The 21,437-nt window shown below is 36.2% G+C and overlaps 1 protein-coding gene across 3 annotated transcripts; it reads left to right on the top strand.

Annotated features, from left to right (window-relative positions):
• The first annotated feature begins 173 nt into the window (after positions 1-173).
• RSRC2 (arginine and serine rich coiled-coil 2) lies at positions 174-17,592 on the top strand. Of its 3 annotated transcripts, none has more exons than XM_046640334.1 (10): positions 174-329; positions 4,332-4,488; positions 5,678-5,721; positions 8,198-8,410; positions 9,557-9,760; positions 10,330-10,452; positions 12,908-12,987; positions 14,882-15,114; positions 15,571-15,660; positions 16,609-17,592. In XM_046640334.1, the coding sequence occupies exons 2-10, from the start codon at positions 4,408-4,410 to the stop codon at positions 16,786-16,788; spliced, it is 1,248 nt and encodes a 415-aa protein (XP_046496290.1). In that variant the 5' UTR covers positions 174-329; positions 4,332-4,407; the 3' UTR covers positions 16,789-17,592. The 3 variants fall into 3 exon arrangements, with proteins under 3 accessions (XP_046496290.1, XP_046496289.1, XP_046496291.1); XM_046640333.1 differs by having other exon boundaries at positions 8,220-8,410; XM_046640335.1 differs by lacking the exon at positions 174-329 and adding an exon at positions 6,531-6,608 and having other exon boundaries at positions 4,391-4,488.
• Positions 17,593-21,437: the final 3,845 nt, after the last annotated feature.

The raw sequence follows: 21,437 nt of genomic DNA on the forward strand, positions 1-21,437 counted from the left end.
AATCGAAATAGGACGTCGCCCCTCCCTAAATTTTACCCATTCCGATCAGCGCGTTCCAGGGTGTATTCTTGGCCCCGCCCTCCTTCCTTACACGCCCCCTTAGAAAAGTACAACCAATCACCGCCTCGAACCGCGTTGCTATAGAAACCCTTATCACCACCCCTTTTCCTCCCAGCAAGCTGTGCGACGCGCCGGGCCTCATCCCTTTTGTGCCATCCGGGTCTCTCGCGCGAGCGATTTAGTCTGTGGCGAAGCGTCTTGGCGGCCGGTATTGTTGAAAGCGGCGAGTGGAGGCGCCGCTGTAGCGGCCAGGACTCTGGACTATGGCGGTAGGTGCTGAATCTGAGTTTAAAGCCGTGGATATTTTTCTACCACTCTCCAAAGAATGGGTGAACGGTTCCCAGAGCTGTTGTCCGCGCGCGTGTGTGGACAAAATGGCGCCGCGGCCTTCTTCTGCGCCCGCCATCATGGCTGCCTGCCGTAGGGAGGGGGAATAAGGCGGTGTCGGTGGGGGTGGGGAGCCGCAGGGAGTGTCTTTTCTTCCAGAACTTTCCTCATCTCTTTCCCAGCTCTGTCTTCTTTTCAGGCCACAGAACTGCCCCCAGTTTCGCTTAGTCGCTCTGGCTAGTGATTTGTATTGAGTTTCTTGAGGGCTTGGGAATTTATGTTGGCAATGGGGAAGGACCAGGGAAAAGAATGGGGAGCAGGGGTCGTGTCTGAAAAGTATTGTGTCGGAAAGGCGGTGTCTGTAAGAGACGGAAGGGGTGAAGAGAACAGTCTCGTACCGATAGTTTTTCCCTACCCTCAGTAAGATGGTTCTAGTTGCATAATTTTGATTTAGTGTTCCGTCTATGAAAACCTTAGTTTATTCCTAAGGAGCTGGGGAAGGTGTTGCTGAAAGGGAGTAAAAATTCGACTTGATTAGGAGAGGGCTTTGGAACTACGAATTCTGATTGATGCTCCGTTTCCGAAGCGGCTCGTGATGTAATAATTTTGAATGAATTATCTTTGAGAAGTATTATCATCAAGCCCTATCTTTGGCGTTGTTCCTTTAAGAACCTTTCATTGGCCCATTTAATTTTAAATAAAAACTACAGTTCTTAAATTACCTTCTCTGAACAATAAGCGTGTTTTGGGTATCAGATGCCCAATCTTGATGGATCGTGTTATTGTGTGGTTACTTCGTTTTTACTTATCCTGTTAAAAGAAAAATGCAAGCGTTTTGCGTTCCTTTCCACCGCCTGAAGTTTTCTCATTTTCAAAAGTAAATAAGACTATTAAACATAACGAAAAGTTTTTAGTTTACTCTTTCTGATCATTAGGGTATCAGGAATTAGGATGGTTTTCTGCGCGCCGCCCCCCATACCTAAGTGAATTTAAAACCGATTTCTTTTTCTTTCATAAGGTGTCAAACACCTGACAGGCATTTGGTATTTGTGCAGCTAATCGATTTAATGGTTTCCTTTGTTTAGTATTTTGGGCCTCTTAATGTAGTTTAAAGAATAGTAGTATTTACTTGGGCTCAAATATTTTTACAAAATGAAATCGATTCAAACATTTGTTTCTGTAGTGCCTTGTTCAATAGACAGGATCCCCTGGAGAAGTGGCCTAGTATTAAATCCAGTGTTCCTTCTTTGCATTGGAAAAAGATTTGTATGCTTTGTCTTCAGCGTTATTAGGTTTTAAACAATATGTAAATTTTAAGAAACAGTGGTGGCTTTCTAATAGAGCAAATGCTAGAGTGGAGGGCAGTTTTGCAGTTAGTATTTAAGATTTATCTGTAGAGTCCTACTAAATTGAAATAAAGCTTAGAAATTTTCTGGGAAATTTTAATATTCAATTGATTTTTAAAATTTGGATACTTTCAATATGCTACTATAAAATATCCTCATGGAAATAAAAGTTTTGCACGAGCTAAGTGGCTCCCTATCATTCGTATCTATTTAGTGATAGGATGGTTTTCGTCGTTGTCCTGTTGTGTGTTGTTCAGGTGAAAAGGGCTGCTTGGTGTAAGTTATTAGCCTCTATCACAGAGCGCCTTCCCTTAAACCCAGGTCATTTCTCTTCCCTGTTGCCAAGCTTCTGTGATGTTAAGCATTGATTGAAAACATTTACTGTCTGGGAGAGATGCTGACTTTTCTGTGGGAGATTGTTTTCACTTCTAGTCCCGATCTCTGTCAAAGTGAATGAGATATGCCACTGTTTCAGGAATGCTGTCTGGCAGAAAAATGGCACGTGCAGAGAAGTGACAGCAGTGCTTAAAGTTTTTTGCAATTGCTTTTATTTTACCAAGTATTGGCTTTACCAACACTTAACACATCATACGTGTGTCTGAAATAGTCCTTAAGGATAATAGTGAGACCAAGAATGAAAGAAAATAATCAATTGTAGTTGTGAAAATCAGGGTCATTCTTAATTGTGCTGATACTGCATCATTTGTTAATAGTGGACAGCAAAGAGAGTACCATCTTAGGCGAGTCAGCTAATGTTGCTGGATCTCATCTTTAAAATGAGAAAGTTGAAGTCGATTCTAAGGGATGAAAGCCTTTCAGCACAAAAATTTTATGATTCCAGAGATCAACCATACATAGAAAACTGGAGGAGCACATATGCTTGAATGAGACCTTCCCAGTACTTAGTTGCTTACGTCTGTTTCTTAATTTTGTTTTGTTTGTACCATTGTTAGAGGCTTAACAGATAGTTTGTTTTTCATCCCAACTAAGCTGTAAATCCTTTCTTTTAATTTATCCTTTTTATTCCTGGAATCTAGCATCGAGTTTGGCACACTGTTGACCCTCAGTAAACAAGTGTTGAAGTAATGCAACCTCTCACACCTCGTTTGTTAAGATACTCCCCATTTAGTTTATTCAGTGTTGGTTTCCTGGACTAATCTTCCAAAGGGAAAGAGAGTTCATTACCATGTGGTTATTCCTCCTGCTGAGAACGTACAATGATTTGCTGTTTATCCACTCCAGATTTCTTTTGTAAAGGGCAAGATAGTAAATATTTTAGACATTGTGGACCACATAACAGCTTCTGTCACATTCCTTGCTTGCTTGCTTGTTTTAACAACCCTTTTAAAAACGTTAAAACTATTCTTAGCCAAGGGTCAAGGGCCATAGTCTGCCAACCTTTGTCCTAAGTAATCGACCCTCCAGGCATATTGACCTATTTTCATATTTCCCCTCTGGTCGAATAGGTCACCACCATCCATCTTCCACATATTACTGGAAGTATTTCCCCTGCCTTTTATCAAAATTGGGAACTTTCAGATTCTAGTTTCTCCTTGAAGCTTTTTTCTGTGACTCATTTAAATCAATTTCTTCATTTGTGGTACTCTTGTTGTTTGTAATTTGGACCACACAGTTCAGCAGAGCCACAGAAATACTTTTTTTAATGGAAAAATAATTAATAACTGGAATTTGTTTCTCAAACATTTATTGATTGATTTCTGTGCTGAGTACTATGTTATGAGCAAGGCAGGTGAAATTGCCTTCTGTAAACTGGAAAACAAAGAACTGATTCTCAGATGAAGGAGCTTACTCTTTGAGGTAAATCAGGTCTCTGGGAAAGAGTGTGTATGCTTGAGTACTGTTTTAATTTTTAAAAAAGTTATATTGTAATAACTTATAAAATGCTTTAAAGCAGAAACAACTTAATGTTTCCATAGCCCAGAGCATATGTGAGGAGAGGCAGACCATATATTGCAGCAGCACTGTACCAAGGGGCTGTTTTCCTTAAAGAGGGTTAATGAAATTAAGATTGGGTTCTCAGATAGGTAAGTTAATTTTCTGTTTATTCTTTTATAATATTTTAGAAGCATTCTCTGCTGTTTTAAGATTTTCAGTCTTGAGTGTCTTCATCCTTTAACAACTCATTTAAAATGTCTTTTTAATTTATGCCAATTTAAAATAAAAATATTGGTAGTAAGCTAAATGAGTTCACAGATCTAAAATGGACTATATTTGCTCTGCTTGAATGTTTATTGGAAATACTTAGAACCTTTATTCCCCTCTTCCCCCATTGTTTTGAAAGTTATAAAAATAATGATTTAAAAAATTAAAGACACGTCAGTGTAACAACATGTCTCTCTTTGGTATTGGGTTAGTCATTTCAATTTATTTAGATTTATTTATCAGGTACAAAGCATGTTTAGCTACTTGGAAATCAGCCATTCTGATTTACTGATTTTATTTCATTTTTATTTTTTTGCTTTTGTTTTTATTTTATCTCAAGGATGACTATTTTCCCTCCCCTCCTTCTCTTTTAAGAAATTGGATACATTTTAAATGTAATTAGAAACTTATAATCATTTTTCTTTAAATTTTTAGGCTAGTGATACAGAACGAGACGGCCTAGCCCCAGAAAAGACTTCCCCAGATAGAGATAAGAAAAAAGAGCAGTCAGATGTATCTGTTTCTCCTAGAGCCTCAAAACATCATTATTCAAGATCACGATCAAGGTCAAGAGAAAGAAAACGAAAGTCAGGTATGAATTGTTGGAAATGGTAATTACCAGCATTTGTTATGATCCTTGGAGACATGTGTATAAGACATAAGTTTAGTTTATTGATGTAATTGATGTGTTCTTCCCAGTTGAAAAATGAATAATGAAAGTGAATTGGTAATTTTCTGGAGAATTTTTCAATTATGAAAAATACAAATGTCCTAATGCAGAGGTTTTATAACGTGTGCAAAGGCAAAAATATATGCTTAAATTTGTCATGGTAACTATTTGTTAACCCTAAGATGTTTAAGTTTCATTCTTTGAACACTGGCAAAATAATATTTTAAAAGATGTAGTCTGGGCAGTGGTATATTATTCTGAATTTATTTAACATTCTTTGATGTAAATTGGAAGAACATTTTTAACTTTGTTCTTTTTAACTTAATGTTAGAATATTTCTAAAACAAGAGGTTTGACTGTTTTGAACTGCTCCTTCCTTGTTTACTTTTAAAAAACAACTGAGGTGGTATAGAAAGGATGATGTTTTGCTATTTAAAAAAAAAAAACAGCATTGTTATTTAATGAAGAGGTTAAGTGATAAGTAGAATAGTAACAAGTTTAAAAGTTTTAAGACCTGGGCTCTAGTTATTTATCCTTTGCATGGATAATCTACAAAATGGTTGAAATAGAATTTTTATATATGTAAAACTAGACAGTATTATAACCAGTTTTGAGTGGAAATTTTTGTAAACTATAACATCCTTTTGAATACTTAGAACATATCAAATGTCATTCAACCTATTTATTTTCTTTTGCCTTCTTTGTTTTTGTTGTTCTTAATTGTTAACCTCTGATAAGTCCTTTTATATATTTGATACGGACTAAGAAACAAGATGGGCTAGTCATAGAATGTTTTGTAAATACTAATACTCTGTAACCTCCTAAAAGACTATATCTGTTTTGACTTGCCGTGGAACTTTTTTTGCTTATTTCTGTGTCTCGGTTATATTCTGGTTTATTCAGATGGCTTGGTTTTTCGCATATGTGCAGTATTAATATAGTAGAATAATCCCATCACTGCTGTAAAAACTATATTCTTTAGAAGATGACTAGTAAGTAGAATCTTTAGTTAGGCAAATGGACTGAAATTGTTCTTTATATGAGTATTGGAATTTGTGTTTGAGATGCTTCTGTATTTTTGTTTATGGTGAATTTTTGTATGTATTCACAGATAACGAAGGAAGAAAACACAGGAGCCGGAGCAGAAGCAAAGAGGTAATTAACTCTTTGTAGTGAATAGGCACTTTAAAATACTTATAAAGTATCTGGTAGAAATGTTTGTGTGAATATATATATTGTCAAGGTAAGTACCAAAAGTTGAAATTTAAAAGGTTAATTGAGTTATAAAATAAGCATGATTTGGATTCATCATTTTTCAAGAAGATAGTTGTTTATGTGAAACGTTCATTCAAAAACTATTAATTTTATTATCTTGTGAAAATATTCACAATAAAAATTTCATATGAAGAATATAATTCGTTTTTTTAGCCCTGTCACACAGAGCTTCCATTAATCTGAGGTCCCGAGTCTCCTTATGCCTGACGACTGCTCAGGATTTTTAAGTAATAATCATTTTTAAGTAGCAATACCCTAGATATCTATGGGCTACTTTCTCTTCATGGAAGGTAACAAGAGTTCTCTTTTCCTTAGTAAACTAGTTTAATTCCCCTAATAGTAGTATTGAATTTTGAAATAAAAGTGTCAGTGAGGGACAGCTGGAAAGGTGGCGGTGACAGCAAAACTTGAGGAAAAAGGCAGCTGCTGTGTTGCAGAGGAGTTAACTTGCTCACCCACCTGAGAAGACAAGGAAAGAGCCAACAAGGAAGAGCAGAAGTAGCAGCCAAAAAGGGAGGAGAAGAGTCTCATGGGGGCTGGGCAAGGGACTCCTAAAACAAGTGTGGGCAGGGACTTCACCTCTTCCCCTAATGGAAGCTCTGTTAAATCTTTAATTTAGGAGAGTTTTTGTGAAAATGACTATTTTGTTTAGCTCACATGATAACATTTCTATAATAAATCATACTCAGCGTGCTAATGCGCGAAGAGACTGAACTGAAGACGCTGCAGACTCAGATAGCAAAATAATAAGCCTACTTCATGATAAGGTAACTATTAGTCATTCAAACTCCTATTTCCCTTAAGTATATCTTAAATCAGTTAAGGGTTTTAATGGTTTTTTTTTTTAATTATTAATAGTAATGTTATGTTTGAAAAATTGGTTTGAAATAAACTCTAAAACCTTTGGAAGTTAAACCGCTTAAAGCTTTTCCAGTTTGCTACTATATGGCAAAATCAAGGAAATACTGTTTTATCAGCTCTTACAAAAGAGAACTGGCAATGAAACTAAAATTTAGATGTGTCTCCAGGTCTCTCATAACTTTCTGCAAAATAATAAATTACATATTATGATCCTTTTCAGATATGTCCTCATGCATGTTCCAAAATGTTTGGCTAAGTTTTTAGTTTTTAAGAAAAGTTAATCTTGAGTAGAAAGAAATATGCTATCGCCTATTTTGGGAAACATGAGATAATTGTCCTATTGTGGTGGAAAAGCCGTGGCCTGGGCATCAGAAGAACATGGGGTCTGGGTTCAGCTCTGCTACTGTGTAGCTTTGTGACTTTAGATCTTAGGTTAGTCATACATAAAGTACAGAATTAGAGAGTCTGAGTTCCTTCCAGCTTTAAAATTGTGATTCTGAGATGTCCAACATTTTAAGCTTTAGCTCCAAGATGGATTCGACAAATCTTAATGTGGGGAAATCTAGTATGTAGCACTTCCTAATTTAGTATGTGAGTGTAGAATGGAGACTTGATCATACAATTAATTTTAGCTCAGTCTCTGAATGCACATGTTGTAGAAGTGAAAGCCTTGGTTTTTAATCTTTGAGAGTATGGGGGAAGTGTGTATTGTATAATGCTATAGGGATTAATTATGTTATACCTAGTTTGATTTCATAAAAATTAAAACAGATACGGTTGCCATTTTCTACCCTAGGTACATGAAAAATGTAATAGAACTCCAAGCCTGTTGGGATATTGCAAGATGAAAAGTGATTGCTTCACAGTTTAGACATTGGGAGAAAAATCAAGAGCCGTCTTGTAGAGAGGATGTGACAGTATAGCTATAAAAAGGACACTTCAACTCTGCGTAAAGTAATTTGAAATTGCAGAAAATATTAATACTTAGATGAATTTTACTTAGCTACCTAATTTGAAATGCGTTTTTCTGGTGCATTTCCTTGTGTCCTTATTGTCTTCAGTATTGTTAATTTTTTAAACCTAATATTCTGTACTCTGGATTTAAAAGTTGATGTTTACACATTGTCTATTTCTCTAAAAGGTTTGTTGAAAAATTTAAAAGTTTTGTTATATGTGTACTTCCCTTATTCTTTTAGATTAAAGAAACATCAGTGATTCCTCTTTTTATGACATAATGGTTTTTGAATATTATTTCAACTTCGAAAATTACTGTTTTAATTGCGGTATTGGAAATATTTGGGGGAGGAAACTGCATTTGGGGGGTTTATAAAGAAAAAGTAAAGTTAGTAATATATCTCTGCAACATTTGGGTGATGTGAAACTAGATCATTTTTTTTATTTGCCACACACTCCTAAGGTTACTAATGTTGCATCACAACATTTTTGTCTACTGATACCCATACTAACTCTCTTTGTTGCACTATTTTCCTGAAAGAACCAACTTCTTCTTAAAACAGGCAAGAAGACATGAATCCAAAGATAAGTCCTCTAAGAAGCACAAGTCTGAGGAACATAATGACAAAGAACATTCTTCTGATAAAGGAAGAGAGCGGCTAAATTCATCTGAAAATGGTGAGGACAGACACAAACGCAAAGAAAGAAAGTCATCAAGAGGCAGAAGTCACTCAAGATCTAGGTCTCGTGAAAGGTGAGAAGTTTTGGTGTTTATAAGTCAGTGCCCCATAAAGAACTCCTAAATTACATAAAGCTCATTAACCCAGCAATACCCAAGAAAATCTTAGAGAATTGATATTTCTTGTTAACCTGACCTATCTCTTTGCCCACTAATGTCTGCTAATAGCTGAAGTCTTTGGGGCTTTGCTTTCTGATAAAGGCAAAAATGTCATCCAAGACTGGGGGATGAAGGATGATTATGATTAATATATTTAGTTAGCAACTATATATTTTTTTAACTTCTTGATTTATCTGTCTCTTGCAGTGAAAAAAATGATTGCTCACTATATTTTTGTAGTTTAAGCCAATATAACAGTGCTTTTACATTCCTGATGTAGGATTTGTTTGCTGCTAAACTCTAATCTAGACTTTGTTTTCTGGTATAGGTTAAAAGATTTTTGAGAAACTGGGTCACGGCTCAGATTTGTGGGATTTTTGTTTTTTTGTTTTTTTGTTTTTTTTTTTTTTTTTTTAAAGATTTTATTTTTTCCTTTTTCTCCCCAAAGCCCCCCGGTACATAGTTGTGTATTCTTCGTTGTGGGTTCTTCTAGTTGTGGCATGTGGGACGCTGCCTCAGCGTGGTCTGATGAGCAGTGCCATGTCCGCGCCCAGGATTCGAACCAACGAAACACTGGGCCGCCTGCAGCGGAGCGCGCGAACTTAACCACTCGGCCACGGGGCCAGCCCCGGGATTTTTGTTTTTAAGAAGCCAATGCTTACCATATATTTAGAGGTTTCTGTGCGGAATGTATATGTGTAGTATCAGATTCAGTCAAAATTTTTCAGTAGTAGATTAACTTGATTATCATTCTTAAATTTTATAAATACTTTGGTTAAGGCAATAAACTTTAAACTATTAAACACAATCTTAAGCTGGGATAGTATACGTTGTGTTTTTGACATGTTATAGCTTTACTGTGCTCCCTAGGAGCCATCATCAAACATGAAAAAGTCCATTTTTTGTTATAACTCCTTCCATTAAAAATCTCAATTATCCTTTCTATAACAGTACAGAGTAGTATGCCAGTCTTGATTGCATACACTACAGATAACTGATAATGTCTGTAATTGAAAAGACATCACTGTTAAGTGACTACAAATTTGTGTACTTGAATTTCAGGCGTCATCGTAGTAGAAGCAGGGAGCGGAAGAAGTCAAGATCCAGGAGTAGGGAGCGGAAGAAGTCAAGATCCAGAAGCAGAGAGAGGAAGAAATCACGATCCAGAAGCAGGGAAAGAAAACGTCGGATCCGATCCCGTTCCCGCTCGAGATCAAGACATAGGCATAGGAGTAGAAGCAGGAGTAGGACAAGGAGTAGAAGTCGGTAGGTGTTCATCATTTTCAATAAAATCAAATAGGCCCCTCACAGGGTCTGTTCTTCTTCTGTCAATCTGAGAATATTAGATTATGGGTCGGAATCTTGTTTATAAATGATAAAATATTTTAATTGCATTCTGACCAATACAGAACGAGCCTAAATACTTGTCTGGCATTCCTACATGTTCTCATTTGATCAGATCTCTTGTGAAGTGCAGGTAAGCATAGTTCTGTTAAAATGACTTCAGTTGTTTTGAACACTGAATTCATTATGTTAATTTTGTAATCACAATACAGTCATGCCTTGCTCAACAACAGGGATACGTTCTGAGAAATGCGTTGTCGGGCGATTTTGCTGTCATGCGAACATCATAGACTATGCTTACCCAAACCCAGATGGTATAACCTACCACTCATCTAGGCTATGTGGTACTAACCTCATGGGACCGCTGTTGTATATTTGTTTCAACGTTGATCAAAACATTGTTAGGTGATGCCTGACTGTAATTGATTTTGATTCAACAACGTAATTAGTCCTTGGCTATACTGAGGTATGTAAAATATGATTTATTACAGTGATCGAAAGAAGAGAATTGAGAAACCAAGAAGATTTAGCAGAAGTTTAAGCCGAACTCCCAGTCCACCTCCCTTCAGAGGCAGAAATACAGCTATGGATGCACAAGAAGCTTTAGCTAGGAGGTGTGTATGTTGTTATTTGATGTATTTTTTCCTTTCACAACTTCAAGTAGATACTCAATTGTGTGGACAAAGTGAGTACTTTCAGTCAGAGGAAATTCCAATAATTAATCTGACCATGACTGCTGGGGCATCTTTGTGATCTGGAAGTAAGTGGTTTGTCAGTTCTCATTCTTAAACATTGAGTTATTTCCACAACAGGACGGATTGTAGGATCTGCAGCAGTTCCTCTTTCCTTCGTGATTAACTGATTCATTTTTCTCAAATCCGGTCTCCTAAATATTTTGTTTGAAGTTCAAACTGTTTTTTAAATCTTACGGGAGAGCTGTTAATTTTGCCTCTAAAACTGCTCTGTCTACTTTTTTCTTCCTCAAAACAGTCTGAAAGTAGTAGTAGAATTCTGTCAATAGTTGTCTTATTTTGAAGGTGGCAAATAATAAACATTATAAGCCAATTTATTTGCTCCTGTAAATTTCACTGCTGCTAGCATAAGGAGATCATTGTATTTTTTAGTTTTTTAATATTTCTAGGATGAATGATTCTGGGACAACACACAGAGGGCTGGGCTGTCTGACTGAAATCTGCAAAACCATTGAAAGAATTGCCTCATATAAAGAGGCAAGAAATAAAGTAAAATCCAATTGCTTCTTGCAGGTTTTCCCATATTCTGAAAACTATACGCTTGATTTTGATTTTTTTCTTTATGAAATTGAGTTTGTATTTTTTTTTTCATTACAAAAATACAGTTATCACAATGTAACCTGATGAGCTGCTGCCCTGTGAACCCAGCCTGGCAGAAACTCCAGCTGAACAGCAGCAGCAGCAGCAAAGGTGTGAGCTCACCCCTTCTTCATTCCATTCACCTTAGTGAATGGTGTTAGTTCCAAACCTGCAATGGCCATTTTAAGTATGCAGCCAGTAGTAGTCAATTATATTTTCTTTCTGAAACTAAAATCAAAACAATTAGGAAATAATTTGCTGTGGCATCTGGACAGATTTACAAAGAATGGTCCATTAACTCTGACCAGTATTTTTTAAGCCCTGAAATTTTCTCTTATTTATTATGAGTTTGTTTATTGTGTTTTAATTTTTTGATCTTAGTAAAGCTGAAGCTGTTACTAGCATCTAAAAGTTTTTTGACTTAAAATGACAAATCTACTTAGTGATTTTCAGGTGACGAGTTTATGTGAAATACTCTAATTTCAGAATTCCAGACTACTCATTGGCACCTTGAAATTTGAAGGGAAGTCTTTTGTTAATAAAAAACTATGTAGACCATTTTTTGTTTGTTCCTTTTTTGTTTTTAGATAAGGACAGAGTTTTAAAACTGTTTTAGAAATATTTTTAATATCTGTGAAGCTGCACTTTAATGTCACCCCTAATCAGAAACTTTTATTCCTCAGGACAAAGTCAAGTCTATCCTGTATCTTTCTTGCATATGTACTCAATAAAAGGAATAAAATTATAGATTATTCTATTCCTTTTATGTAAATGCCAGCAATTGTTCGAACAAATGCCAATTTACTACCACTATATTTTACTGCTCATAGCTCCCCAAAACAAAAAAAAAAAAAAAAACTTTTCCCCAGTCCTTTCCCCTTATACTATATTAAAGGAGGAAGGTGTGGTGTTTAAACTTATGATTGGTAAATCACAGAATTCTTCAAAGAAAAGGAATTTCTTTTTCAGGAATCATTATGAAGATGATATTACTTAGGATTTGCTATGTGTATTCATTAGTGAGTTTAGTGTGAACCAGAATTTGTTTTTATTTTCTTTTGGAATGAATTTGTGCTTCACGTTTCCAGTTCCTTGCTGCCAAAAGTAATTTGCTAATATCGAGGGTTTTTCTACCATTTTACTGGATTATAGAGAATGGCATTTAGGGTTTGCTTTTTTTTTTTTCAGTTTTGGCTTTTAAATTTTTATTGAATTGAAGACTATATGCTAAAGTCTGTTTAAATACAAAAATCATTATCTGCATGTTTTGATTGGCCTTATCCTGTGTCAGCCTCCCCCAAGAAGCATTTAGGTAATTCTGTAAATATTGTTTACTGCTTAACATGCATTAAGATTTACTTGGTTCTCAATATGTTATTAGCAAGATTTTTTTCTGTAACCAGCATCGATAAGGTTGAATAATTTTTATTTATTTATTTTTTTTACCATTCTCTCTGGGAACTGTGTATAAATACTATTCCGGTTTTTGGATATTTAGTGAACTAAAAACATGTTTAAAATCAGTATTGAAATATTCTTTAACTGTGACTGATACTGTCTTAAGAATGATTGCTTTTTTCCCCACATGCAGATATCTATTTGGGGAGGGTGTTAATTTAAAATTCTATATATAAAGTGTTTTATGTCTATGCATGTGTACGTGTAGAGAAATAGCAAGATAAATACTGGTTTTATATTGTTATTTTAAATTTATATTGTTTTAAATTGTCTTTGACAGATTGGAAAGGGCAAAGAAATTACAAGAACAGCGAGAAAAGGAAATGGTTGAGAAACAAAAACAACAAGAAATAGCTGCAGGTAATTTTTTTATTATGGAAGTATATGGAATTTCTCTGGAAAATTTGAGAAGTTTAGAAACGTAATAGGAAGAAAATCACCCATGGTCTCTACTACCCAACAGTACATCATAAACGTCTTTTTTTATTACTGTAATATGAACATCTTATTTTTAGTCTTGCTTCCCTACCTCATAAAATCTTTTCCCCTTTTTTTTGAATGTTTTGAGGGGTTTAAAAATAATTTTTTTTCCCTTTTTCTCCCCAAAGCCCACCAGTACACAGTTGTATATTTTAGTTGTGGGTCCTTCTAGTTGTGGCATGTGGGACGCCACCTCAGTATGGCTTGATGAGCAGTGCTACATCCCCACTCAGGATATGAACCGGAGAAACCCTGGGCCACAGAAACAGAATGCGCAAACTTAACCACTCGGCCACGGAGCCAGCCCCCTACTCTAAAATCTTCATGCATATGTATTTCTGACTTGTTTGATGCAGATAATTTTGAAAAGTAAATAGTGACTACTCTTATTTATGTAGCACTTTAGCCATCACTGCACATCTTTTAGTTATGATTTTGGAAATGTAGTATATTAAAGATGAACTGTGTATTGTCTTACTATTTAAGAAATCAGGGGCTGGCCCAGGGGCTGAGTGGTTGGGTTCGCACGCTCTGCTTTGGCGGCCCAGGGTTTCACCGGTTCGAATCCTGGGTGTGGACATGGCACCGCTCATCAGGCCATGCTGAGGCGACATCCCACATGTCATAACTAGAAGGATCCACAACTAAAAATACACAACTGTGTACAGGGGGGCTTTGGGAGAAAAAGGAAAAAAAAAAAATCTTATCAAAAAAAAGTTTTTAGGTGTAACATGAACATTGTCTCTGGATGATTAAAGGTGATCACAGAGTTTACTGTTGAATTGTATGAAATATAATTTGCAAAGTGTCTTGTTTTTTGATATTGCTAGTAAATAGTGGTACTTTTTAAAATAATCTAAAACTGCTGTTTTGTCAATACATAATTATAACAGTTTTCATAACTGGATTCCCATAATGTTAGTAATTTAAGGACTTTTTAAGCTTATATTTTGGACTGATAGAAAAATATGTCATTAGAACAATCTTTTTACAGATTGACTCAACCACTTTAAAATGGAAATAGCAGTCATGGCACTTAGCTTTTATAGAGTTGGGCTTAGTATCTGTTTAATGTGCATAATACCTGTTGAATGTTTTTATGTTTATTTTAATCTTTTTGGTGAGGAAGATTGGCCCTGAGCTAGCATCTGTCGCCAATCTTCCTCTTTTTGCTTGAGGAAGATTGTCACTGAGCAGAAATCTTTGCCAATTTTCCTCTGTTTTGTATGTGGGACACCACCACAGCATGCCTTAATGAGTGGTGTGCAAGTCCACGCCTGGGATCCGAACCTGTGAATCCCAGGCCACTGAAGCAGAGTGAGCACTGCACCACTGGGCTGACCCCCTTGCTTAATGTTTTTAAATGTTTATTAGGAGTTTCAAATGAGATGTCTGTGAAATCATTTCTTAAGCTATAAAGAACTATACAAATAAAAGTTTTTACTGCGTTGTAAGTTTAGCTACAGGCACCATAGTTTGTTTCCATTGAAATCATATACGTTTTTACTATTTGCAGAATTCTGTTTGTCCTCAGAGAAATAGATGAAGATTTGGTGTATATGTAAGGGATCATAGAGATACATCCATCGATGAATACATTCGATAAATGTTTACTAAAGTGTTATTTGCTTTGTAAGCTAAAAATCATTTCTTTATATTTGGTGAAAATATCCTGCCTTTCTGCAGATTAGTAGCTTATATTAAAAAAATTGTATTACTGTAGATCAGGTTTGTTTTAGTTAGGCTTAATATCCATATTCATCTCCTCTTTCAGCAGCTGCAGCTACTGGAGGTTCCGTTCTCAATGTTGCTGCCCTTTTGGCATCAGGAACGCAAGTAACTCCTCAGATAGCCATGGCAGCTCAAATGGCAGCCCTGCAAGCTAAAGCTTTGGCAGAGACCGGAATAGCTGTACCTAGCTATTATAACCCAGCAGCTGTGAATCCAATGAAATTTGCTGAACAAGAGAAAAAGAGAAAGATGCTTTGGCAAGGCAAGAAAGAAGGGGTAAGTTCTCTTATTCCTTTTATAATTTATTTCTAAGTAGCAGTTGCTTAGAAAAACAAGTCTGAGTTGGAAAAGATCAGTTTCAGTGTATCTTTTTTCTGAGAACCCAACTGGAATAGTTTTAATGTGCCACAAATATTTAATACTGGGGGGGAAATGCATGATGTAAGTCAAGCTTTCAAAGAAAATCAGTAGTACTGTGCATCTATTAAGGGTAAAGAGGCTCTGTAGCTTAGGTGTGTTTATAAAAACCTAAGTATTTAAGGTATAAAAAAAGTATTTCTTTGCATCATTAATCTATAATAGAAACCTTAAAATAATTATAAACTTTTACATTGATAGAATGCCACAAGTGCTTTTGTTTCTTTTACTTAGACTGTATTAGGGAGAAATTTAATATCCTAATAAAAAATATTCGAGTTTTACATATTCTAAAAGCTCAGTGTTTCTTAACAGGACAAATCCCAGTCTGCTGAAATATGGGAAAAATTGAATTTTGGAAACAAGGACCAAAATGTCAAATTTAGGAAATTAATGGGTATTAAGGTGAGTTATACACTTTGTATTAAAATTAATGTTAACTTAGATTTTCAGGGTAACATTGGTTTTCAAAAATTATTTCGATGATGTGTCAACTTGGTATTTTCATCACTAGTTGTCAATGCTAATTGTTCGATTTGAATTAACATGTTTGTTGATTATTACTGAGTTTTTATACCTTAGGTAAACCTCGTTCGACATTATAAGCTTCTTTTAGCAAATAAAAATGAAATTGTGAAAAGGAATTAATGAATTTGCTGAAAAAAATACTCTTCCATTTAAGGTTAACTGGACTTGGTGGGGTAGAATCGTCTTAATGTTTGAAGTTTCAAGGAATCTCTTTTTCAGAGGTGTTGAAAATTGGTTTTTTGCTGAATGAAGTGTAAATAGACAGATACAGTATTAGATTTCATACAGCCACGTGGAAAGATCCACAAATGGTTATTACTAAGGGAGTTGGTTTTTTATTGAAGGGTTATTTGCCTTAAAATAAGCTGCACTGAGCTGGCTAATCTTGAACATTCCAGAGGACCTTTGCATTTCCTGTTAGCCTTCCCTGCACTATTCTTCCATCCGCTACCTGCATGAATATTTTTCTTATTTCTGGTTTCTGTTCAAATACCACCTTTTTAGAGTCCTTTCTCACCTGCTTTTTTTAAAGTAGCAAATACTCCATTTCCATTTACTACTGTACTTTTCTCTGAGGCATCTATTGATGCACTGTCTGGCATGTTCTACGTGTTCTTCCTTATGCCCACTAAAATTAAGTTGATTTTCGTTACATCCTGCTCTATCCCACTACTCCATAGATACTGAATGAATGGATGGAAGCTAAGTAATTAGGGTCAAATATGTATCCTAAAAATGCAATTTACCAGTACTGTCAAGTGACAGCAGCACTTTTTATTTCCATCTGAATCCATTTTACTAATATATTGCATGTCTGATATTTAGAGTGAAGATGAAGCTGGATGTAGTTCGGTTGATGAAGAAAGTTACAAGACTTTGAAACAACAGGAAGAAGTATTTAGAAATCTGGATGCTCAGTATGAAATGGCAAGATCACAAACACACACACAGAGAGGAATGGGATTGGGTTTCACATCATCAATGCGAGGAATGGATGCAGTTTGAAAAAGATCACGCGTAATGTTTGGGACTTTATAGACTTCTGGTTCTGATGTCAGTCCTTGTTCACCAAACAGCTAGCATTCTAGCTTGCATGGGTGTTGCATTGACTTTAATTTATTGAAAAATACGATTTTTTGTAAATATCAGATCAGTGATACTGGTGTTAGTGTTGTAATCAGGTTAAACCCACTTCCATTAAACTTGACAGGATTATAGAAGGACAATATTTTTTAGTTCATGAATTCTACTTTTCAAATATATAAAAGCTGCAGGTGGGATAAAATCTCATGTGGATTTTTCGTGTACGCTGTCTTGTGTACTTTTGTACTTAACCTTGTACAGTTATTTTCATCTCTTGAAACATGAAGAAATGTTATGTAGATGTTCTTTAGAAGATCTGGCCATTTGGTACATAACCCAGCACACATGAGCTGGGTGGTGGTGATAATAAAAATCGTTTTCTCAAAACTCGTGTTAATTTAAGTTACCTGGAATTCTTATTTAAATTTGTTTTATGGTTTCTGTAGCATTTTGCAGTTGCTGTTAGAAAACACTGGCTAGAAATTCCTCTTTTTTTTTTTTTTTTAAAGAACAGTTAACTATACTACAGGCAATACCATGGTGAGCAAGAATGTAAAAGGAAGTTGGGAGGAGTAAAATTTATTAAAATAATACTGTTTTCTTACTATTATAAGGGACAGAATTGGTGTACAGTATTTGTTAAATATTCCATATGTTATTCAGGAAATAGATTAATACTTTAAAGGGATGTAAGCACTTTTATTTTAATAAAGTGCCTTATAACAAGTTCTTTGTATGCCCTTTGCTCATTATCCCTTTGAAGTCTTCTCTAGCATAAAGTACTAAAAGCATTAGGAAACTACTGTCACTCAACTGAATAGGGCTGTTGGGGGGGCGGACTACAGAACTCAGAGTTTGCTTTCATTACAACAAAGTCATAACTTTTAGCTTTCCCTAGAAAAATCCTTTAGAAAACATCTCCACAGTGTAGGAGCACAACAACAAGGGAAGAGTGCTTGGACTGGTGAAACTTAAGCCTCTATTTTAAAGATCGGAGTCACTAAGTCTGGCTAGCTTGCTTGTTCGGCATGTTTTTGTGCTAAATGAAAACTAAGTGGTTGTGTTACAAGATTTTTAGTGTATTTTGGTAAATGTTTAGTGTTCCCAGAGCACAGTAATTCTGTGGAGAAATGAGTTCATGTTCCAGTGACAAAGTCAAGTTTCTGGGAAAATAACACCATGGTTTTTCGTTTTGGAGTCATCACAAATCCGCATTTTTCAGTTTAGCTATACCTTCTCAAGTCAATTTAATTAAAAATTTTCATAGACGGGGCCGGCCTGGTGGTGCAGCGGTTAAGTTTGCATGTTCTGCTTCTCAGTGGCAGCCGCCCAGGGTTCGCCGGTTCGGATCCTGGTTGCGGATGTGGCACCACTTGGCAAAAGCCATGCTGTAGTAGGCGTCCCACATATGAAGTAGAGGAAGATGGGCATGGATGTTAGCTTAGGGCCAGTCTTCCTCAACAAAAAGAGGAGGATTGGCCGTTAGCTGAAGGCTAATCTTCCTCAAAAAAAAAATTTCGTAGGCTTGTAAGGCAGTGTGGATATGAAAGCACACATTAACGAGTTATGTGTTTCTCTACAGTATTTTAGGAGCTGGTCATACATTATGAATGACAAGATCCATCCTGCATTCATCTAGAGCAGTAATTTTAAAAATTTTAGCTGAGTTCAAACAGATGAAACTAATTTTGATTTATTTAGTACACATCTAAACGGTATTTTTCATTGAGATTTTACATTCTTATTTTCATACTTTTTAAACCGTGTGTATTTATATTTTAAGACATCCTAATTGGGACTAGTGACATTTAAAGTTTATCGAGCCACATGTAGCCAGGGGCAACCATATTGGACAATGCAGAGAGAGAGGGAAGCGCACAGGTGATTTTAAATTACATAATTAAACTTTAAGAAGCAATTATTAGAGTCCCAACAAGGTGGGAGACTACAGTTAACTGCTTGGCTCAATTGGAAATGAGTTTATAGGGGAGACATACTCGGTAGTTTTTATCTGCTTAAATGTTTCCTTACCCCTTTTTCCTGGTTGTTACTGTGCTTTCGGTTTCAAAGCCTTGTCCTTCATGATGGATGTTTTGGCCTTTACTCTTGTAAGCAACAGGAACATAAGTTGCTGTCCAGGAGATGATTTAAAGACATTGGCTAGGTGGGGCAGTAAACAGAAGACCACACTAGGTGTGATGAACAGCGCCAGAACAGTTGGCTGTGAGGGTACCTTGGAAGGTAGAATAGGATTTGGTAGTTGTGTAGGTGTTGTGGAAGAAGGCCAATTGAAAGATGAGGTTCCCACCCTAGATTATGGTGGATTTTTATTCTATTAAGCTTAGAAAACTTAAATACCATTTAAGAAGTAGATTGGTGGAAGGAGATGGAAACAAGTTGACTTATATATCTTTCCAGGTTAATCAGTATTTAAGCCAAAAGATGATTTAAGTATACACTTCAATATAATTCCTGTGGAACCCACTCCTAGTTCTGTCTCTCGCCATTTATCAGTTTCTGTAGTCTCGTCTTCATCCCAGCCCTTTGAGTTTCTCAAGATGCAGTCCTAGGCTTTCTTTGTATTCTTCCTTATGTAATCTCATCCTCTATAAAAGTTTTATTTACTTTCCATAAAAACGGGCCAGCCAAATGTTAACCTTTAGTTCAAACATTTTCTCAGAGCTTTGCCCAAAGATCCAGCTGCCTAATATATACCTCCACTGGGGTCGCAAATTTTACTTTCACTGTACCAATGATTAACCAAAATGCTTCAAAAATTTCTTCACCAGTCCAGTTACTTCCTTGTTGCCTTTAAGGATAAAATTGCCTCAAGGTACTACATAACCAACATAGAACTCCCTCTCTTTGCTCCCAAACCTAGTCCACATATGTTGTTTTCTGTCTTAAATGATCATTTATTAACCAGTTTCTTAAGTGAGAAGCCTAGCAAATATTCACAACTGTTCTTCTCCCAGTCTCCATATCCAACCCTTCAATTAGCTCTGTTGCTCTAATTTTATGTTTTAAATATCCTCTATTTCTAAATATCTATAGATCTTCCTTGACATAATTATGGGGTTACATCCCAATAAACCCATCGTAAGTTGAAAATGCATTTAATATTCCTAATCTACCAAACATCATAGTTTAGCCTTGCCTACCTTAAACCTGCTCAGAACACTTACATTAGCCTATAGTTGGACAAAATCTAACACGAAGCTTATTTTGTAATAAAGTGTTGAATATCTCATGTAATTTATTGAATATTGAAAGTGAAAAACAAAATTGTTGTGTGGGTACAGAATGATGTTAAGTGTATTGGTTGTTTATCTTCTTGGTGGCATGGCTGGCTGGGAGCGGTGGCTCGCGGCTGCTGCCCGGCATCATGATAGAGTATTGTACCACATATCTCTAGCCCAGGAAATGATCAAAATTCACAACTCAAGGTACAGTTTCTACTGAATTCATATTGCTGTCACATCATCATAAAGTCAATAAATCATAAAGTCGAACCATGGTAAATCAGGGACTGTCTGTACTCTCCACCACTACTGCCACTACTCTGATCCAAGCTAACATTTGATGATTCACCTACAAAAATCTATGAATCTGTCTACTAGACTCAGAAGTTTTTCTTTTAAGGGTATTTTATTTTTTAATTTTTAATTTTTATTTCTTGCTGATGATGATTCACCCTGAGCCAACATGTGTGCCAATCTTCCTCTGTTTTGTATGTGGGTCACTGCCACATCATGGCCACTGACAAGTGGTGTAAGTCCAAGCCTAGAGCCGAACCCGGGCCACTGAAGCAGAGTGCACCAAACTTACCCACTATGTGGCCCCTAGATTCAGAATTTTATTTTTGCTCCAAATCCATCATCCTTTTTCTACCATGTGAGCAGGACCATCTTAGCAAAATGAAAATTTGCAGGTCACAAACACACCACCTGTTTAAAATGTTGAAATGACTTCCAAATTTTTGGGGTGGAGAGAAGATCCCCTAACATAGTCTGAGAGTACTGGCCTAATGTTCCACCTTCATCCTGCTCCACTCTGCCTTTTCATTCCTCATGAGGTTTCCTCAGCCTAGGGTGCTCTTAATTCTGTCCTCTATACTCTCACGACCAACTTTGTCCTAACACTTCATATTTCAGTTCAAACCTCAATTCCTCAGTTTACTGACTCCCAGAGATTGTGTAAAATTTGTTACATATCCATAACTTCCTGTTTTCTTCTTGTTTTGGTGAGGAAGATAGGCCCTGAGCTAACATCTGTGCCAATCTTTCTCTATTTTGTATGTGGGACGCTGCCACAGCATGTCCACAGCATGTCCACAGCATGGTTTGATGAGCAACGTGTAGGTCCACGCCCAGGATCCAAACCTGCTAACCTGGCCACCAAGCAGAGCACACACTTAACCACTATGCCACCAGGCTGGACCCTGTGTTTTTACTTCAGATATTTTATTTCTTAATATGTTGAATACCCATCAATATGCCCCTCGACCTGAGAGTGGGAACATTTACGATTTTTCGTTTCTTTCTTTTGCTAAACTACAGGCTCCCTGAGAG

This window comes from Equus quagga, chromosome 15 (genome assembly GCF_021613505.1).
Source record: "Equus quagga isolate Etosha38 chromosome 15, UCLA_HA_Equagga_1.0, whole genome shotgun sequence".
In the NCBI taxonomy this organism is placed as follows: domain Eukaryota; kingdom Metazoa; phylum Chordata; class Mammalia; order Perissodactyla; family Equidae; genus Equus; species Equus quagga.